This window comes from Drosophila kikkawai, chromosome 3L (assembly GCF_030179895.1).
Source record: "Drosophila kikkawai strain 14028-0561.14 chromosome 3L, DkikHiC1v2, whole genome shotgun sequence".
Classification (NCBI taxonomy): Eukaryota; Metazoa; Arthropoda; class Insecta; order Diptera; family Drosophilidae; genus Drosophila; species Drosophila kikkawai.
Window position 1 is genome coordinate 22,565,524 of NC_091730.1, and position 20,456 is coordinate 22,585,979.

At 45.3% G+C, this 20,456-nt stretch overlaps 3 protein-coding genes across 3 annotated transcripts; 2 read left to right on the forward strand and 1 right to left on the reverse strand.

Annotated features, from left to right (window-relative positions):
• Positions 1–5,427: 5,427 nt before the first annotated feature.
• Positions 5,428–6,819, forward strand: Or74a (Odorant receptor 74a). The gene is made up of 4 exons (XM_017170827.1): positions 5,428–6,315; positions 6,366–6,461; positions 6,530–6,712; positions 6,769–6,819. Exons 1-4 carry the CDS (start codon positions 5,428–5,430, stop codon positions 6,817–6,819), a joined length of 1,218 nt encoding a protein of 405 aa, XP_017026316.1.
• A 2,086-nt stretch (positions 6,820–8,905) lies between these two features.
• Positions 8,906–9,975, forward strand: LOC108077488 (uncharacterized). Its single transcript, XM_017170811.3, has one exon. The coding sequence runs from the start codon at positions 9,059–9,061 to the stop codon at positions 9,695–9,697; it is 639 nt and encodes a 212-aa protein (XP_017026300.1). The 5' UTR covers positions 8,906–9,058; the 3' UTR covers positions 9,698–9,975.
• Positions 9,976–10,055: 80 nt separating this feature from the next.
• On the reverse strand, positions 10,056–11,660 carry LOC108077470 (uncharacterized). Its single transcript, XM_017170788.1, has one exon. It carries the CDS (start codon positions 11,658–11,660, stop codon positions 10,056–10,058), a length of 1,605 nt encoding a protein of 534 aa, XP_017026277.1.
• Between the last annotated feature and the right edge of the window lie 8,796 nt (positions 11,661–20,456).

Consider the following 20,456-nt stretch of genomic DNA (forward strand, 5'->3'; position numbering starts at 1 on the left):
CACAGAGATACTTAATTTACCTTGGGAGTTACTCTCCTTTTACTACGAGCTTACTGCTGAAATAATTAAAGATGTAACAGCCGTAACTTGGGTGAAATATAGTTCGTTCTAAAGAGTAACATCTACATTTTGTAAACTTTCTGTAAAGTTAATTATTTTAAATAAATATGGTAAGCTCAAGCTATATTAAGTATACTTTATACTTTATAAAATGCCTTTTCAATCGTCGGATATACTATTCTTTTCATACATTTTACCTCTACATTTCGAAAACATTAAACTTTAGAGGGTGTTCCGCATTCGAAAGCAAAGGCCTTACATTGCGCGTAGGTAACGAACCGGAAATGTCCTTAGCATTTCCGCTTTATATCAAATATAAAAAATGACTGCTTTTAGACGTATTTGACAAAAGTTGTCTGTCACCCACACTCGCTGCTGCTGGTGGCCGTGGACCTCATGGATACACATGCTCCACCACGCATATAGAGACATATAATTGCATAAATCAAACTCAAGCATGCAACATGAGAAATCGCATTAATTTATCTGCTCACAGCTCGTGCAGCCGCCGCCTATGTGGGACACTCCGGGCACGCCCCCAGATGCTGCCGGATACTCCTGGCACGCCCCTGCCCGCCCACACACGCTCCGGAAAGGCGCTGGGTAACATATCCGCTTATGTCAATTTTTTTCTACCACTCGGAGCGGGGCAGCATCATCAACGCTGCTCTGCTGCTCGACTCCTTGCTCCTTTGCTCCCTTGCTCACCGCCCCTGCTCTTCGTGTCCCCGCCACTTCAGCCAGTTGTCACTGTCAGTTTTGGCTTCCAGTGTTTTGTCACAGCTCCTGGCCTGGCCTGTCCCGCCCCGTCCCGCTCCTGAATCGGGTCCTGATCCCCCATCTAACTGCGCTGTCGCCTGGCTTGTTTGTTTAAATGCTACATTTACTTTATGGATTGTTGCTATATTTTTTCTTCAACTCGCAACCCGAAAACGGGAATGGCGTATAAATTTCACGTCAATTTTTATACAGTGTGCGAGGCGGAAGGCTCGGAGCTCAGCTGGGTGAGCCCTTGACTGATTGTGGCCCGTCAGAACTTGCTCGCCTTTAATAACTTGGCCACACAAAGCCGCCCCCGGAACACACCGCACCTACTAAGACCTATGTATGTATGTGCGCAGGATATGCCCGCTAATAACCTGGCTTTTTGTCGGTCTCCCTTTTTCCCACTTTAAGTGTCCTGTTCACGCTACATAGTTTAAAATTCTTTATAATTGGATTCCCAGCTTCCAAAGCCCACTCACTCCGCACATTTTTTATGGCCGGCCTCGGCCAAGGCAAGGACTAGCCGGCTGCAAAAGGATTTTACAGTTGACGCGTGCAAACCAAAGCTCCCATTCCCGTCCCTTTTTTGTCCGGCACCGGACAAGGATAAGGCCGTGGTCCGTAGTCCGTGGCCCCGGCCGCCACCCGCACACATATGGTCGGTATGGAGTGAGTGTGTGTGTGGGGGCAGGGATGTGATGATATGTTCCATTTCACACGGCGGCGGCAATCCTTTCCACCGCACACAGACACACTCGCCCCGGCCACAGGAGCCGAGATTTATGCTTTCTTGTAAACAAAATAACGGACATGCTTGAGGCTTTTCGGCAGGACCTCTAAGGTGGAAGTGCGGAGCCAGCCAGCCTAGGGCCATCCGGCTGACAACGGGATTAGGCGCATGTAAACCTGCGTGTTCGATTTGCAGCTTCCTTGCCCCGTCCACAGTTCAATCGGATCATCGAGGATATGGATGTGGATGGGACCCATAAGTGTTTGGGTGCGGGCATGTACGTTTCCATAGGCACTTTAATTATTCAGAGCCCTTTTGTGAGGAGTTCGGGAAGAGCAGCCTGAAGATATGTTCATTCTGCCCTTCCGTTTTTTTTTCCGGCCTTCGGCCGGTATACATATTTCAAGCGACTCCGTTTATGTATCTTTAATGGCGGCAGATCATGGCCTAAATCGGAAATCAGGGCGTATACTTGATATGAATATAAAAGGCTAAAGGGGCTAAAGACGTAAAGCATGTGCAACGGAATTCCTTAAAGATCTTTTACGTGAAAAGTGCGGAAATTCTTGAAAATTATGGTAGTTGAATAATATCAGTAAAAAATTCTAATCTAAGCGTACAAAGCATGTTTAATTTTTTAAGAAACTTTGTCTTAACCAGGAAATATAAGTTTTCCTTTAACTAACTTAACTAACATTCTATAAACTGATAATTATGTTTAGTTTTGAGCTAATATTTTCTACTGGAAAATAGACAAAGCTGGGCGGGCGGCTTCCATTTTCCAAAAAAGCCATATACTTAAATACTTTAAATTAAAAAAATTTACATAAAATTTAATGACTTCAAGCCTGTAAATTTCATGGAATTTTGTGAAAAGCAAAGCCGATACTTTGCCGTACTGACCAGCATCTCTCCTGGCCGGCTCTCAAAGTATGTCTAGACAATGCCTAGCCCCAGGACCCACTCTCCCATGCATCAGGATGTTTTGTTTTACCTTCCCGTCTTGCTGTTTTTATTTCCCCCTGATGCTGGGGCGACACACGCTCCTGTGTCCACTGAGCCTTAGGCCTGCTGCCATATGAAAATAAACCAATTTGCATATATTTTACCTTGCGCGAGGGCGTAGCAGATTTTCGGAGAAAATATCTGGTCACTCATACGCCGCGTGTGCCACAGGTGGAAGCGAAAGCGAAAATAAAAGAAGGCTCAGCGGAAGAAAATTGCCCGGCAGATATTACGCACTGCGGGGTCACATTGCAGACTACACTCTGCTTTAATTGGGGAAATTCCAGGTAATTGGTATTTTTTGAAAAGTGAAAAAAGCATTTCATGTAAAACAGCATAAATTTCAGTTATAAATTCTAGCTAAGCTAAGCTTAATGTGATACTTACTAGTTTTAGTTTGTTGCTTAAGAGAGTTATTCTTTAAGTACTTATAGGTCAGGTTTGAGCGATTATTTTTCGAGTGTGGTTACCACACAAATGGGCAAACCATTCCAAATGGTTGGCAGTCTCGGTTTCGGTTTCATGTCTGAGTCGGCTAATTGAGCAAATCCGCCAAAACGGTTTTGCTGGCCCATCTCCTGCTGCTGCTGGTGCTCGTAATTATAAATCAATTGCTCGGGGTCGCGGGCAGCAGAGTCGCAGGGTCGTCGGCTTTCAGGTTCAGTGTTTGGTGTGCCTTTCCGATCGGCTGGCAGGCAGTAGCTCCGGCGGAAAGTTGCGTGACATTTGGCCCATCCCCCGGGCGCCACTTCCCAGACTCCGGGTGCCGTTCGCCCCGTATTCGTGCCTTTTCGCAGGTCTCTCTGTTTGCGGGCGTCCGTCCGTCGTTTGCTTTCAATCTGCGTCTGGCTGTTTTCAATTTCTTTTGGAATTTGTTTTCCCGGCAAAAAGAAAGAAAAATCCAAAAGAACCGGTAGTCAGCAGAATTCCATAACCCACGCCACGAACATCTGCAGACACAGATACGGATTTATATGTACCCGCAGCCCTACGTATAATGTTTTTTGTGTGTTTATATTTGATGCGTTTGCCGCCGGCGGGGATCCAGTTTGCTCCGTGGGTTCGGCTGACTTCTTGTAAATATTTTCATACCCGTATGTACTCGGACGCCTTCTGATTTATACACTGAGCTCAGATCGGTGTCCCGCTTATCAGAATTGCCAAGCGTTTTTTTTTTGAATGACATAACAAAGAAGATAATATTTTATATACTTTATAAAAATAACTACATTTGATTTTAATTTTTAAATACAATATATAAAATACATATCTTAATGCAATTACCCCCCAAAAGTAATATCGATTTATTCCATATTTTGCCCACTTCCGTCTGGCAAAACTGCCGCCCGCGGCGGCTGTGGGAAATGGCCCCGTAAACGTTTAATAAAATATGATTTCAATTGATTCGAAGCTCACATTTAAACCGAATCGTGCTCCAGATATGTACGTCCCGCCGGCAATCAATAAAGTAAAAACAAAATGCCCCAAAGAGAGACTCGTCCGCACCCTCACCCTCATCCACAGCCTCAGCAGCATCAACGTCGACATCCACATCCTTCGGCTTGTCTGTCCCCGGAGGCATTCGTTCGCCTTGACTTGGCCCTCGGTTATCCGCTTAGATCACTCAACTAAAAAACTCAATTTGCATATTAATATTATTTGGGTTTTTTCCTGTTGTTTGGCCTTTGCGCCGCCTTTCCTCCGGCTTTCATCCTTTTATCAAACAAAAAGAACAACAACGGCGGCCGACGGGAGAATCAACAGTAGTGAATTGAATTTGCTCTGCTCCGACGCCCTTTCGGTCGTCCTTTGATATGGCCAGGACACGGGACCCACAGCCCGGAACCCGGAATCCGGGAACCAGGATATGCCCAAGTTGCCACACATGAGCAGCTGCTCCCAGGTGCATACTTTGCGGAGCTGCTCGAAAGGACTCGGTGCTCGGTGCCTTGCCCCAGCCCATCCCTCCGGTGCGTCTTTGTCCTTGCTCACCTGGCGGACAAAGGCAGAGCTGTCAGTCAGTCAGTGTGCCAGGGCAATTTCATTTTTATTGGAATTATGTCAGTGTTATTTTAGCATAATCGTAAAAATGATTGTTTGCGGCGGTCCGCTGGGAGGGAAATGCAATGAAGCGAGTCTATCAGCAGAATGATTTGATTTTTAGGTGGAGCAAATCTGCTCGGATAATTACCCGTGTTTATCTACGCACTTCAGCATTGGCAACCAATTTCAAATTAAGTGGGGGATTCAGTGCAAAGGCCTTAGCATAATCGGAAATCAGATTGATGGCGACATTTGATTTTAAATTGGTTTCTAAACCAAACTGAAAAAAGCTATAATAATTAGTCGGACATGAAAGCATGTGCCAATGCAAGGACCTAGCTTTTCCTGTGCTTTGACAAACATATAATTTTAAAATTATATAGTATATAAGCTGATCGCACTAATATATATAAAAAACTTCGTGATTGGGACTTACCAAGGGAATAAATCTTTAAGCACTTAATCAGTTCGAAGGTATTTTTTCAGCAAAAAGTCAGTCCTTAAGGCGAAATACTTGATTTTCTTTGGTAGAGTCAACCTTTAAGGCCTCAAGGCTTCAATAATTAAACCACAATTAACCCGAAACTTCAGCATTTGAATGGAATCCCGAATCGAATTGAATCAGCAGCCAGGGGTTGGCTCCATGCCTGGTCTGGGTTATGGTGTTGGTTGTAGTTTTGGTCTCGATTTCGGGTTTATTTTGACAAAACGCAAATGAATCTGAATAATTTACGATTGGGTCATGAATTTAATATTTCATCGGGCCGGCGGCAATTAAAATTAGAATATAAATGGGGCTCCGTCCGGGCGAACAGTGAGCAGTCATGTCGTCCCATCGCTACCGGCCCCGTCTCCCGGACGGAGAGCTGGCCCCGCTGCCCTGGCCGGTGGCGCTTTATCGCATCCTGAACCACATAGCCTGGCCCCTGGAGGAGGGCTGTGGTCGCTGGACCGTGTTCCTAGAGCGTGTGGTCATCTTCCTCGGCTTTCTGGTCTTCTGCGAGCACAACGAGGTGGACTTCCACTACCTGATAGCCAACCGGCATGACATGGAAAACCTGCTGACGGGCATGCCCACGTACCTCATTCTGGTGGAGATGCAGATACGCTGCTACCAGCTGGCCTGGCACAAGGACCGCTTCCGGGCGCTGCTGCAGCGCTTTTACGCGGAGATCTACGTAACGGAGGAGGCGGAGCCGCAACTGTTTGCCCGCATCCAGCGCCAGATGCTGGCCATGCGACTCAACTCCACCATTTACCTGCTGGCCCTCTTCAACTTTCTGGTGGTGCCCATCCAGAACGTCATCTACCACCGCCGCGAGATGCTCTACAAGCAGGTGTATCCCTTCGACAACACCCAGCTGCAATACTTCATTCCGCTGCTGGGACTCAACTTCTGGGTGGGCGTTATCATCACCAGCATGCTCTTCGGCGAGTTGAATGTCATGGGCGAGCTGATGATGCACCTAAATGCCCGCTACGTCCAGCTGGGTCAGGATCTTCGTCGCAGTGCTTGCCGCCTTTTGGAGGCAGGAGATCAGGGTAGGGACATAGCTGCAAGCTACCGACGTGCTCTGACCCACATCCTTCGGCGAAACGTGGCCCTGCGGGACTTTGCCGACAGTGTGGAGGAGGAGTTCAGCTTCCGCATCTTTGTGATGTTCTCCTTTAGCGCTGGACTGCTCTGTGCCCTGTTCTTCAAGGCCTACACGGTATTACATGGGATGTTAATCCGAATTTTAAATAATTTTTACTTCCCCAGCGTCCTTCGGGTAATGTGGCTTACATTGTGTGGTTCCTGGCCAAGTTCATGGAGCTACTGGCCCTCGGAATGCTGGGCTCTATACTTCTTAAGACGGTGGGTCCTTCTCTTACGATTTTCCTACCGTTTCCCTTAAAAACCTCAGAGAACCCTTGTCTGAACAGACGGACGAACTGGGCATGATGTACTACACTTCGGACTGGGAGCAGATTGTCCACCAGTCGGAGGACGTAGCCGAGAATGTTCGGCTGATGAAGCTGGTCACCTTGGCCATCGAACTCAACTCTAGGCCCTTTTTCATCACGGGGCTAAAGTACTTCCGAGTCAGTTTGACGGCGGTGCTAAAGGTGGCTTGCCTCTGGTAGTATTCCAACTGAGTGACCTATTGGTTTCCATTTCGCAGATAATCCAGGGCGCCTTCTCCTACTTCACCTTCCTGAATTCGATGCGATGAGCTGAGCCGGATTGCTGGTATAATTGTGTTGCCAATCATTTGGAAATTATGCGTTCTCTGTCATCATTTGTGTGTGGCCTGACCTCTGGCCATTTGTCCGCCCCCAAAAGGGCACTTCTCCCCGGGACACCTTCCGTGTGCCGGATATCCGCTGACAACAATGGAGCTTTAGAGCGCTTTCAAGGATATTAACACGTGCATGACTGTGATTTATGCACCTCTGACTGCAGACTACAACTGCAACTGCATCTGCCAGTGGAACTGGGGCATCATCAATCCACTGGCCTCCACTCCACGCCACGCCACGCCACTCCACTCGACTGCTAAGCAGCGCTTTTAAGGCGGGATAAATTTGCTGCTGCGTTGACAGCTGCAATCCAAAGACGTTTCCCCGGATGTATCCACATCCACCTCCATATCCATATCCATATCCATATCGATATCCATAGAGCCATAACTGTCAGCCATGACTGAGTGGCAGCAATTGGCAGGGGAGAGCGCTGGAGGAGATTCCCTGCATAGACACGGGGAGCGGACTTCAAGCTCATCCGCTCTGGCACTGGTACATTGCAATATATTCACTATTCTAGCACACACAATAGTGTTTCAAAAAATAGTAACAACTATATTTCTAAGTTGGAAGAGTACCAAAAATACCTAATTCTTAAATATACCTTGTTTTATTTACAAAATGTATTTATTTCCCAGAGAAAGTAGTTAATTTACTAAATATCTTCAATAAATATATAATTAATAATTACATTATTTAATAATAGAAATAGCATTATGCCAACTAACGTTTGTTTATTTTGAATGAATAAATATTATAAATATTTTTATATATATAACAAATATTTATATCAAAATAAGGAAACTTCCCTTCCCTATGGTACCAATATTTTGTACGATTTGTTGTAACTAAATTTTATTTTTTTGAGCCACATCGTATGTAGTAATCATGCATATTCCGGTGCAGTGGAATGTGTGGGTGGATACATAAATCGGGGAAAATGTCGTTACAAATATTTTATAACAGGAAATCCGTTATTTATACGCACATTGTGCCGGCAATGGAGGCTGTGGGTGGTGCTAGTGGTGGTGCTGGCTCGGCATTGAAGGAGATCAGCAGAATGCAAAGGCAGCTTCAAGCGGCACTTGGCAAATATGAATGAATGAATGCTGTTTGCCTGCCGCTCGCCCGTCCTCCAGAGCTCCGATCCTGCCACAGAACCCCTCTTCCAGACACCATCCATTGCCTGATTGAAGCGACAAAATGCGAAATCCTTATGAATTGGCTACAATTTTATTTATTATTACTCGTTTTATTTGCTGCCTTGCACTCCGAGTGCCATTCTATAATGTTCCCGTTTTTTTACAGAGAGAAAAATAAAAAGGGAGCAGCTAGATAAAAACCTTTAATAAATTGCGATATTATTTCGATTATTTCTTCATCAAGAAAGCTAACTTCAAATAACGACCTACCCTATCCTCAATGTCTTTCTGTATGTCTCAGATTCTGCTTTTATATTTTTTTCTGCGTGTATTTCAATGGGAACTTTGTCCCCTCAATATTTCCAATCTTCTCCAGCGTCTACACAACGCCATCCTGTGCAATGCTGGCGACGAACGACTTGTTTTGAGCCACACAAAATGACGTTCCCAAGGCGATTCCATTATGATGGCCTGCAAAATGCTGGCAAATTGCAAAGGCGCAATTGATATTGGCTCTTTGTATTGTGCGAACAAAGTACCAATACAGCAGCGGCACAAAAAAGGAGCCACTGAGGAACGACTTGGAGTGCATAAACTTTTCCCATAATTTGAATTGACAACGAATAATTGGTTTCTCGCTTGCAAAACAATATTAAATAATCTTATTAAATATCAACAACAAACAGGATGTTATCAAGCTTTACCTGAAATTTATGGGGTGTTTTTTAAATAATTTTCAGAAAACATAAATTTTATTTTTTCCTATTTAATTGAGTTTTCCATAAACAAATTGTTTAGCATTCAGATTTATTAATACAACTTGAAAAAGGAACTTTGGCAACTAACTAATATATTCCATTAAAGTCGTCACAGATTTTCATGCTATCCATTTAACACAAAAGGAGTTACTTTACTACAATTTCCATTTTTACATCAGTCTCTGGTTTCGAGGTAAATTGTGTCAATCTTCAGAAGATTCGTCAGTATTTGGTTTCCAAAATTTGTGGTCAAGACTCAGCTGTTCCCGATGTTCCACCGAATGTCCAAGTTGGTAGACGTCCTCGCTTGGCTCCTCTGGCCGCTGCGACGGTACCACAGCGCGGTGGCCATGGTTTCCCTCTTCTGCTTGCTGCTGTGGGGGGTTTTGGACTACGCTTACAAGATCCATGGCGTCGACCTGCTCTGGTGGCATAGCCAGATGACTTCGTTCAATATCGACTCGCTATCCGTTCTGCTATATATCGTCGGCGCCAAGATGTCCTTGATCCTGGTACTGGCCCTGGTGAGCTGCATCCGCTCGGCGGTGGTGAAGAAAGAGCCCAGGTGCAAGGAGATGCCCATTTCGTATGTGCGACGGCGCTATTGTCGCTTCCTTGTGATGCAGCTGCTGTTTGCTTTGGACGCGCTGGTCCAGGAGCCGGAGACCATGGACCTGGCGGACTACGCGCAGCGACACGCAAACTTCGTCACGGCGGTGCAATGCTTTCGCTGGCAAGCCCGTAAAATGTTTGAGCGGATCGAACAGCAAGTCCTCCGTCCGCAGCACGAAGTCCTGCACGTGGATGACCTGCTGGAGGAAGAGCTGCTTGGCCGGGGCTATGCCGATAGGCTAGCAACGCTCCGGGAGTGGGAGATCTTTCGGCTGGTCTACGGCTCCCTCGACTGAGCTTGGAGGGAGGCTGGCATACTTTCGAAAGTTTTTAATTGGCTTTTGGCAACATACTTCTTGGCTGCCGTCGGTAATTTTCACTTTGCAAACATGTTAATTATCATGCCACACACGCATGTGCGGGGAGTCCCCAAAGTGGAGTCGGCGAAGGAGTGGGCAGTATGCTAGCAGCTTGGTTGCCTCGGGGGTTAGAGGGCTTCGATGTTTAACTGAAACATGTGCATGGCTAGGATTTGTCTCAACGGTCAACAATAAAATGTATTTTATCCTTGTAACCTATTTGGTTTTATAATTATTAAATTTATTTACACGTATATTTAAAGAGTTATTAGTATTTTAACTTAAGGAAAGTTATTCATCCATAGTCGTGGTGCAGATCGAGAGCCTTGCGGTGATCGGGCAGCAGGGGATTGTAGAGTTTCATTTGAGGCTTTCTCAGGGGTGGAGCTTCAGGTGACATTGGTGGTGGTCGCATCCCAGATACTGGAGGTGGCATGGGAGATTCTGAGGCGTCCTCGCGCCGCCAGTGGCCACCTACCGGACGAAGCCTCACTGGCGGAGCCGAATGTACCGGCTTTTGCTGGTAATAATGCTTGTGAATGGTCACCGGACGCAGTCCCAGCTTCAGCTTCTCGGCCTGCTTGTTGGCCAACCACCGCTTCCGGTCGAAGGCGTCTACATTCCGCTTCACACCAAAGACAATGTTAAGGAAGGGCTTGACTAGCACACTCAGTGCCACAAAGCCCAGGAACCCAAAGACGGCCGGCGAGACGAGGGTGAACAGGAATACTCCCAGCGTAAAGGGATTGAGGACCGTGAAGAAGGCCACAAATTTGACGAACGGATATAGCACCTGGCCCACGTGACTAAGGTACTCCTTTTTCTTCTTTTTGAAGATGCTGTTGTGCCGCAGCAGGTACTTGATCTTGCTGAAGGGCTTGTGGGTGGTGGTGATCTTAGGCTTTTTTGTGGTCAACGTCGCCAAGAGAGCCGAGGGAATGGCCTGGACCTGCAATTGGTTGGTGGGGTGGTAAGGACTCCCCGAGGGATAATGGTGGTGGTAGTACGGCTGCTTGGTGGGATTTGCAAAGATCAAGTGGGCCGGTTTGAAGATGGAATGATCCTCGTGTTCCTCGTGCTCCGGCTTCGGTTGCTTCTTCCGTTTTCGCTTGCCTTTCTTCTTCTTCTTCTTGCCGCCCTTATGCTTCTTCTTCTTGCGCTTCTTCCGGCGCTTCTTTCTCTTCTTCCGGCGTCGTCGACGTGTCCTTTTCCGTCGGCGGCGAATCCGCTTGCGCCTTCGCCGAATGCGTTTGCGTCTTCTCTTCTGGCTCTGCTTAGCTCGGGACTCGGGCTTCAGCTCAGCCTTGTGCTCAGGCTCTAGTTCTCCATGGTTTGGTTTTTCACTGAGATAGCCCGCCTTCTGGTCCTTTTTAATTAAGTCCTCGACGAGTGCACTCACCAATTTAAAGGGTTTGACGGTGGTCGTGCGCCTGTTCGCCTTGATTAAATCGTCCTCCAGCTTTTGCAACACAAGAAAGGGCTTATGGGTTGTGGTTTTCGCCTCATAAATCCTCTGATCCTGGTACAAGGTCTCCAGGATATCGAAACTGGTGTTGGGTCGAGCCCCCAACCTATGGGCCTCCTGCTCGTGCTCCCGATCCAGCTGCTGCAGGATGCTAAATGGCCTAGCCGTGGTGGTGCGCTGCCACTGAAGCTCAAAGTCCTGCTGCAGCTGGTCGAAAACATGGAACTCGGACTGGCCCCAGCCACGCCCTTGTGCCGCACCCAAAGTTTCGTATATTTTCGCAAAATTATAAACAGGGCGGGCCCGGCCGCTAAACTCCAACTTTGCTAATCCATCACGCCCGTGGCTGCGTGCCCGGCCACAGTTTTGCGCCAGCAAAATCAACAAGAATGCCGCAGAGTTGCTAACACTTTTGGCACTGCGTCCCTGCCCCATTGCAATTCATTTTGGCCCCCCGGGCTCTGAGTCCTTTCCCGCCTCGCTCCTCGCTCCTTACTCGTCGCTCTTTGCTGTTTGATGTTTGATTTAATTCCAACTTCCACCGCTGGCTGGCCAACTACAACTAAGTCCGGCTCTTGGCCATTGCCACTTCATCAGCTCGGATGGACAACTTGGCAACTTGGCCACTTGTTGAGCCCGTCGACGGCGAGTGCTGTTCACTCAGCTACTTGTTCTTTTTAGCTTTTGACAAAGCTTATTTGTTATTGTTATTTTAAAAAACGCTACGAATTTCTACAATTGTGTAAAGATTAAAACAAGAACAAATTTATAATTTTGAATATAACAATCAGCTGTATTATTTTTATTATTTTGTATATGTTTACCTCTTATTTACTCTAAAGGTAGAATCTCTTTTGAAGCCACAACCGTCAACACTGGTCGCAGGAGGTCAAAAGGGCAGGAGCCGGGTCCATTTCACTTTTCGCCGGCACTTGATTTCTGACTCGGACTTGTTTTCGCCTCGCCCCAGAGTTTCTTCGCTTGTGGTTCTCGCATAAAAGTAAAATTTATTACTACTTAGTACATTATCAACGGTTCTGCTTCTGGTTTTCTCGACATTTCCAACAACCCCCCTTTTCCCGCGTTATGACAAATTCCCCGCACAGTCAACAACTTGGCGAGAGCACTTAATTATGTTTTGGGCACAAAAACCGAAAACGGCTGTGCGCCCAACTTCTCCGGCTTCTCCGTCCAAGAACCGGAGCAGTTTTGGGGCGAAAACGAGGCCGAGACTATCACAACACGAATTATGTGAACTGCCATGCAAAAGACTTTGGAAAGTACTTAGAGGCCAATTGCAGTTACCACTTTGTTGCCGCTTGTTGGGAACACGAGACTTTGCCTCCCCAACATGCACAGAAAAACTCGAAAATTTGTGGATATTTTTTGGGCATGCAAAATGTGGGTCAAAGGACTCAAAGGAGTCTCGCTTAAATTGGAAGGGCTTTTATCCTTTCCGGAATTACATACTTATGTCAGGGGGGATTGTATAATATAAGAATTAAACAAAACTCATATTCAATTTTTGTATATTGGATTAAGCGTCTTTACGTCAGGTTTGTTTTTCAAAAATATATATAAATATTTAGTAAACCGTATTAAATCTTTAATAAGAATGTTCTTTATGCTGCAATTTTAAAAGACATCCTCCTCCATCCCATAATGTAATTTTCAACATCTTTAATGCGGAAAAAGGTACATTCCTTTGGCTTTTGGCAGGAGCACCCAAAATAGCATTCCGGCCCGTTTTTTGTGGGCCAACCAACATGTGCCTTTGGCATTAGCCTATTACATGTGCTTACAACATTAGCGTTATGCTATCTGCAGTCAATGCCACTTTGAATAGCCATTATCCTAATTGTTTGTTATGGATTTCGATCGGATACTGCGCTGGCATAATGTCTGCGTTTTACGATCTAATCTTTTAGGGCGTGAACATGCACATTAATAACCCGTAATAAAAACGCCGTAAATGAGCCGAGGGACAGGTGTTGATAACCGAGTGGCCCGCACAGTGGTGCCACGGGTGTGAAGTGCCTGGGGAGTCCTTGGGACTCCTTTATTACACCAACGTCCTGCAGCTCACTTATATATTGACAATTAGGAGAGGCATGCAATTTGAACAATTTGCGGCAGGGCGACTTGATTGGCATGTTGTGAGCTCGCACTGCTCGGTGGATGCCTCCTCCTCCTCCTCCGTCTCCTTTGCTGCCAGTTCCTCCTTCAGGTTGTCATGACGAGGAGCTCCTCCAGCTGGTCAACTCGATTTGATTGCAATTTAGCCACCCACGCCAGCTGGCTCTGATACACAATGGGTAAATGGGAGGGAAAACAGGACAATTAGCTATGTATTCACCGGATCTGATAAACAGTAGATATGAGAAGGACAAGTTTTAGATCGAAATAAATAGGCAACTAAAGGAAAAGCTTGAAATGTCTGGATTTGTGGGTGGTTTATTTTAAATATACATATATGACAAATATATTACAAAATGTTCAAAATAAGTGGTCTTTTGCCTTGAATTTGAGATTTTTAAAACTCGTTCGTTTGCATTTAATTTTTTATTAATGTAATTCAACTACCAGCAATTTATGTATTTATTCACAATTCCTGGTCACTTCAACTTATTTTATTTTATATTATTTTCTCTGTGTAATCTGAGAGGGGAATTTCACAGATATTGGAATTCCAATATCGCCGGTTGTCAGGAAAACCACGCAGCTAAAAAAAATAATGCAATGCATCCTTTGGGGCATACTCTCCAGTAAACCTCGACGCTCTGCACGGTTCTGACCAGATCCCTCTCAGCTACAAGAAGTCTTTGAAGCCGAGTCGGATCAAACCAAGCATAACTACTGGCGGATCAGCGCTCCCTCATCCCGAAAACCAGACCCACCCTTCTGCAGACTGAACTTGCCTCCCGGAGGCAAGAACTGCCAGTAGCCGTTGATTAAGTTTTAAAGCAATAAATTCCGCCTGCCAACGGGATTCAGGATTCAGGACTGAGGATTCCCCGTTGGGGAAGGGGTCAGAGGTTCAACAGCTGTTGTTTTGCTAAGCTCCTGCTCAGCCGCATTCTCGCGTCCTCCGTTAGCTGCCATTGCACTTTATCCTGGCCAAAGGACATGCCTTGGATTTCTGCAGCGCTGGCACAATAAACAGACAGCACAGCGGCAATGACAAAACAGCAAGGCAACAAGGCTGGGTTCAGCCTTATTGCAAAGTTCGCACATTTAGTACCCTTTTATTGGCTTCAAGTTGCGGATCAAATTGTTTATATTTTTATTTAAGTATTTATCCTAGACTGCAAGTGAAAATACCATTATTTAGTATAATTGAATGCTTCTTCTTAAATATTTATTTTTTTGGAAGGACTAAAGGACTAAGGACTAAATCTTAGCTGTAGCGATATCCTTAAAAGCTTACCCTGTAATTTTAGGTCAACCGATTTGAATAACCTTGTGGCAAGGGTATTTTGCAGCTAGTGGCGACCATGCCAAGCCCCATGTCCTGTCAGCCATTGCAGCAAGCAATCAGCTTGGGTCTTGTCCTTCTCCCAATGACCGGTTCCACTTGCCACTCCCCCAAGCTGTCCCCCCGTTCTCCGCTGCGGTTTGACCCCTAACCCGGCCTGCATTCTAATAAAATGTTGCCAGCAGCGAACAGCAACGAGCTCGCGCAACTGTGAAAGCTGCCGGCGATGGCAACAACCCGATATTGTTTTGGCCAAAATAGTTTTAATTGTTGCCGCTCCCCAGCAGCAGAAGCACAGCAGCGCGATCCCAGTGACCTCCACTTCGCTCCAGAGCCATCGCCACAGTCGCTCCTTTGGCACTTTGGCGCACAGTCAAATTACAATGGATATTTTTCAGTTTTCATAAATCTGTTTGTCGCCCCACTTCAATGGCCATCAACAAGCGGCCACCCAGCTGGCAGCTCTCCATGCTCCCACTCCACCATTTCCCACTCCCACAGCCTTTGCCATTTTCCATTTTCCACTTCCCAGGTCCTACCCACACCCATCATCCCTCGATGCCAGTCCCAGCGCATGGTGTTGAATTTTTAAATGAAAATTGTTGCTATTGAAAGTTTTTAATTTGTGTGCGTGCGTTTTAATTTTATTTCGCCCTGCTGATATATTCATTCAGATTCAGAGTCCTCTGGCTTTGGCAAGCTTTTTGGAAGCCTTGAAAAATATTGTTATACGTTTTATGGAGCTGAAACGATCAAAGCCCGTATTCATATAAATTTTCATTTCAATATTATGAAATATATTCATATATATAATATATATACTATAAGATAGATGAATTTTCTTGCTAAAACAAGTCTCATATATAATAAATGCTTTTAGTCAAGTTTTTAGTCCTTTTAAGTAAATTCCTGTATGAATATTGTATATCTGATGTTTAAAAATAGTTGAGAACATATTTTAAATGCAAAGGTCATTTGTCCCATTTTATGTGACACTTTAATTAATGTTTTATGGCTTCGACCGAGGGGGTCACGTAACTTTGAGCAAGGACTCTTGTAAATTGATTGCAATCTGTGGGGATATGTATTTAAAAATACGATCTGTAAAGCTTTGAATGGCGAGTACTTTGTACTTCTAATTGCAGCCTAGGGTGTGTAATGTTTCGTTTGACAAAAGGCGCCACTTGCCCCTGCCGCTGTTAAGTTGTCCCCCGACTCGTCTTTCCCACTCCTAGTGCCTCTCCCACTCCTACTACCCCGCCCGAGCAGGTCGCATTTTGCGTGATTTTCGCCTGCAAAAACGGCACCTTTGGGAAATTAATATCCTTTTTGGTCGGGGCACGCGGCGACTCTTCCGCAGCAGCAGAGGCAGCAACAGGAAAAACAGGAGCAGCAGCACGCTGGCAGCGCGAGCAGGATCACGTGGCTGGGGCGCGTGAGCAGCGCTGGAACCTTTTGCGGCCACGTTGCACGTACCCAAGCCACGCCCCCGCTTCCGCTCCACCGCCCCCGGGCGGGGCTTTGTTTTAGTTGGCGTTGCCTCTGTTGCTGCCGTTGACAACTTTTGTTTCCCGCTGCCTGCCGGTGGCCTTTGGACCGCACTCATAACTGCTGAACCGCTGTGCAGCCAGCACAGCCAGTGTCCTTGCGTTATCCCCATCAGATTGCGTGTCCTGTGACCACGCCTCCCCCTCTCTTTTGCGTAACGACCCGTTCTTTATTACTCTTTTTGCGCAATTACTCGTTACATTATTGCGTTTCCTATGCTGCTGGTGATATGCACGCAGTGCTGCAATATGTCCTTCTTTTGGGGTTCAAATAATCAAAACATCTTTGAGAAATATCTCAACTATTTGAAAAGACAGATAAAAATATATATAATTGTTTAATTTGTATGGAGATAAATCTTTTAAATATATTTTTGATTATATTTTGTAGCTCTTGACCACTGTCACGCATAGCTAACTAACTGATTCAGGACCAAAAGGATGTTGCTGGGCAAAATAATTAGGAAACATTTCTTTGGAGACTATGCCCGTTGGCCACTTCCAATTGCCACTTCTGTGCATCTGAATGAGTTGCATTTTAGCATTTTCCCCTCCCCTGCCCATGCCCTCGAAAAAAGTTTTCATTTGCATGTTTTTAGTTAATTGAATTTATGCAGAACTTTCCGCTTTGGTGCTCTGGGCAACGGCATTTATAAAAGCGCCAACTGGCTCAAAATATTAAGCATACGCCCCGCAGGTCCGCAGAGCTTATTAGCTGCGCTTCTGCCCCGTAGTCTCCATGGCGCTCTATCGCTCCGCTCCTTCCCCCTTCCGGGCTGTTTAGTGGGACGACTGACTCTTTGACTTGGCCATCTGGGCATGGCTTCCTCGGTGGCTTTGATTTCCTTTTATGTGCCAGCCATAAAGTCCAAAGAGTGCAGAACCGAAAGACGCTTCAACTTTATTACATTCCAGGATCAGGGCAGAGCTGAACGGAACAGAGTGGAGCGGAGCGGAGAGCATCATTGGCATCGTTGGAAGCCATGTCATCAGCTGGCCATAAATGCCTCCACTGCTGGCCCCAAGCTGATGTCCTACAGAGGGAGGAAAAATCAACAAATATAGGCAGGAATTTGGTAGTTTTTTTTAAGAAATAGGGAATTGTTGAGATAAACATAAATATATAACGACAAATAAAGTAAAATATTAAATAAATATGATGAGATTACATTACGGATTTAAATGTTCATAAGCTTTTAATTAGATTAAAATATAAAAATAAGTATATAAACATCAAACTAAAACTTTAACTTTTACAATTTAGAATGCCTCCTTTATAGCTCACACTTTTTTTCCCCCCGTGTAGTCTTCACACATGGCATTGCAAAGACTTCACAGCTTTCTGCTGCGTTGTCAGCCGCATTTAAATTTGATTTTTATTAAGCGCAGAAATCAAAGTGGAAAATTTATCTGCTGTCCCGCCCATAATGGTTGTATATCTGAGCATGCCAGGAATATTTCAAGGCATCTCCAGCTCCGGCTCCGGCTCCACCTCCATCTCGTCCTCGTCTTCTGCGTGAAACTCTCGTATATAAAAGCAATTTTATTGCTCAAGTTGTGCTGCTCGATAGGATAAGCCCCTCATTTATGCCCGTTGCCGGGCAACATGTTGCCGTTAAAGTCCTGGCGCTGCCTATGTCCTTGGTGGCAATCGGGGGATTGCGGCAGAGGGAGTGGGCGGGGCTGGAGCTAACTATTAAAGTGCTGTTAACTTTATTATTTCGAGCACTTGTTGTATAATGTGGCAACGCTGTCATGGCAACTTAGAACCATAGTTTTCTGGGGAAAAAAACAAAGACCAACAGCAGCTGGGTGCGGTGCGGTACAACAAGGAGGAGCAACAGAAGCAGGGAAAGCAAGTTGGAAGCTCGAGGACCCAAGTCATAATTTGTCAAAAGATGCTTGGCAAATATTTGTTACAAAATACGTTTTCCATGCGCAGCTTCCCACCCTCTCTCCGCCACTTCATATCGCAAGTTTTGCTGATGTAAATTCCTGACTAGCTTCCCCGCATAAAATATATTACTTTCAACTTTATGTTTCCTATTGGCCGTGCTAAAATTTCTTTATTTTCCTTCTCTACGCATGTTACCAGTGGAAAAGTTGTTCCAAACAACAAAATATTAAGAAAAAGTTTCTCAGCTTCGACGAGGGGGTGCACAGCTTAATTCAAGAGCATTGATCGATGAGATTTCTATTTAGACGCTTGATTTATTATTACTACACATTTTGAATATTACTTAATACATATTTTCATTGAATACATTAAAGAAAATGCTTTTCCCATGTGCATTTAATTTTAATATTTTTGTTAGCTGCAAATATAGAAATCAGCTGCAACATTTGGATTTGTTTGATTTACTTATGATAAATTTACGTAACCTAATATGGCATAAATGATGCAACAGCAATTAGCTACAAACTTTTGCCTAATAGCTTTCGGGGATTGTGTCTTGAGCAGTTCATATTACCAAATTTACCTTTGATTTGTGTCAGTCCGTTGCATTTCATTTCATTTCATATTTAATTTTATATTTAATTTCACTTTTGAGTTTCTTGACAGACATCTTAAGCTAGATTAGTTTATTTATAGTTCCAGCCAGTCTTGGTTGCCGAGTCGTATTCTTATTTCGAGCCGCGATGCCCAGTCGCAACCCTTGAATATTGGAATCAACAAGAATTGCGTTTGGACAATCATAGCTAAAAATCGAATTAACCAAGTATAACTATGTAGCTTTCCTCCTGGCTGGCTGTGGGAACTTGACCCAGCTGCTCCCAGGATATCGCATGGCACTTTCCACAAGACGAGGACGAGGACGAGAATAAGGAGAAGGAGCGAAAATGGGAGCATTGTCAGCTGCGTTCCAATTTTCCATTTTCGCTGCTTGTCTGCATTACAAGTGAACTTTTTCGCTTGCAACTTAATACCGAGATGGCGATGCGATGGCGATGGCGATGACGATAGCCGTGCTTGCTTAAAGTCTTTCGCTCTATTATAGTCAAACACACCCACCAAAGGATATACACAGAGTCCACGTTCACATATATACGGTTCGGAGGAGGGTGTTCGAGTTTAGTGGGGAGCCTGTCAGCTTGGCTTCGGCCATAAAGTGTCGGAAGAATCACAAAATCATTGTAAATGTTGAACGAATCTCGTATTACACGCAAGGGGCTGGACGCCAGGACACTTGGGGGGGCTCTGCTGGAAACGAGTGAAAATGCGGGGTCCTTCAAGGGTTGGAGTGTGGGTAACGCCACCGCTGACACTTTGGCTTGCCCAGGACTGCACTTCTTGATTAAATTTTTGCACGGAAAATGAACTCGGTTGGCTCCCACGTCTTGAAGTTCCTCCTTGGTTGCTCCTTGGTGTTCCTCTATTCTCCCGGAATGTTCTGATGGCGAATGGCAGATGCCAGGACGGACAGCTGTATGTCCGTGGGACATTTGCCCGGGTTCCTTGGGTTTGGCGTGTTTTGCGGTTTTTATTTCAGTTCCTCTCGCCACGCTTTTATTGTGGCTTTGACCGCTGCTGGCCCATTGTTGCTAACTGCGGAATGCATTGCTGCGTGGCCGCATCCTTTTTCCTATCCGTATCCTTGGCTCGCCTTTTCCTCTGCCCCGGATCAGATAGTCGTCCGTGTCGGGCAGCTGTTATTACAATATCCCTGCTGCGGGTTACTTTCGAGATAACAACATCAAACCGTTGAAAAGCCCCAACCCTTCGGCGCCAATTCCTTCTGCTGTTTGCCATTAAACTTGAAATTAAATTGTCCTTCCTTTCTCCGGATCCAATTTTTATGCCAAAAGGGAGCTGGCCTAATTGGAATTGATTGAAAGTTATTTGATGTTTGGCCTTTTTGGCCTCAAAAGGGATTTTGAGCGCACGTTCTTCCGTCTGTCTCCCTCTCCCCCGCTCGGTTGCCATGTCTATCTTGGTCTGTTCCTGCCGCTGTTAGTAGACGTGCCTGTTCGTAATTAACATAATTTAATTATGTGCTTGGCATTAATTTTACGCACGAAATTAAGTGTTGAATTTTAAGTGTCTACACTTTAATTGAGCGACATTTTTATATACTCCAAACACAAAAACACACAACGTGCTATAAGGGGTAGCATTTTGGGGCGTGACGAACCTATACTTGTACTTTACATTTAATGGAGTTAATGGGTTAGTCTTAATATTTAATAAAATATTTAAATAGTTTATAC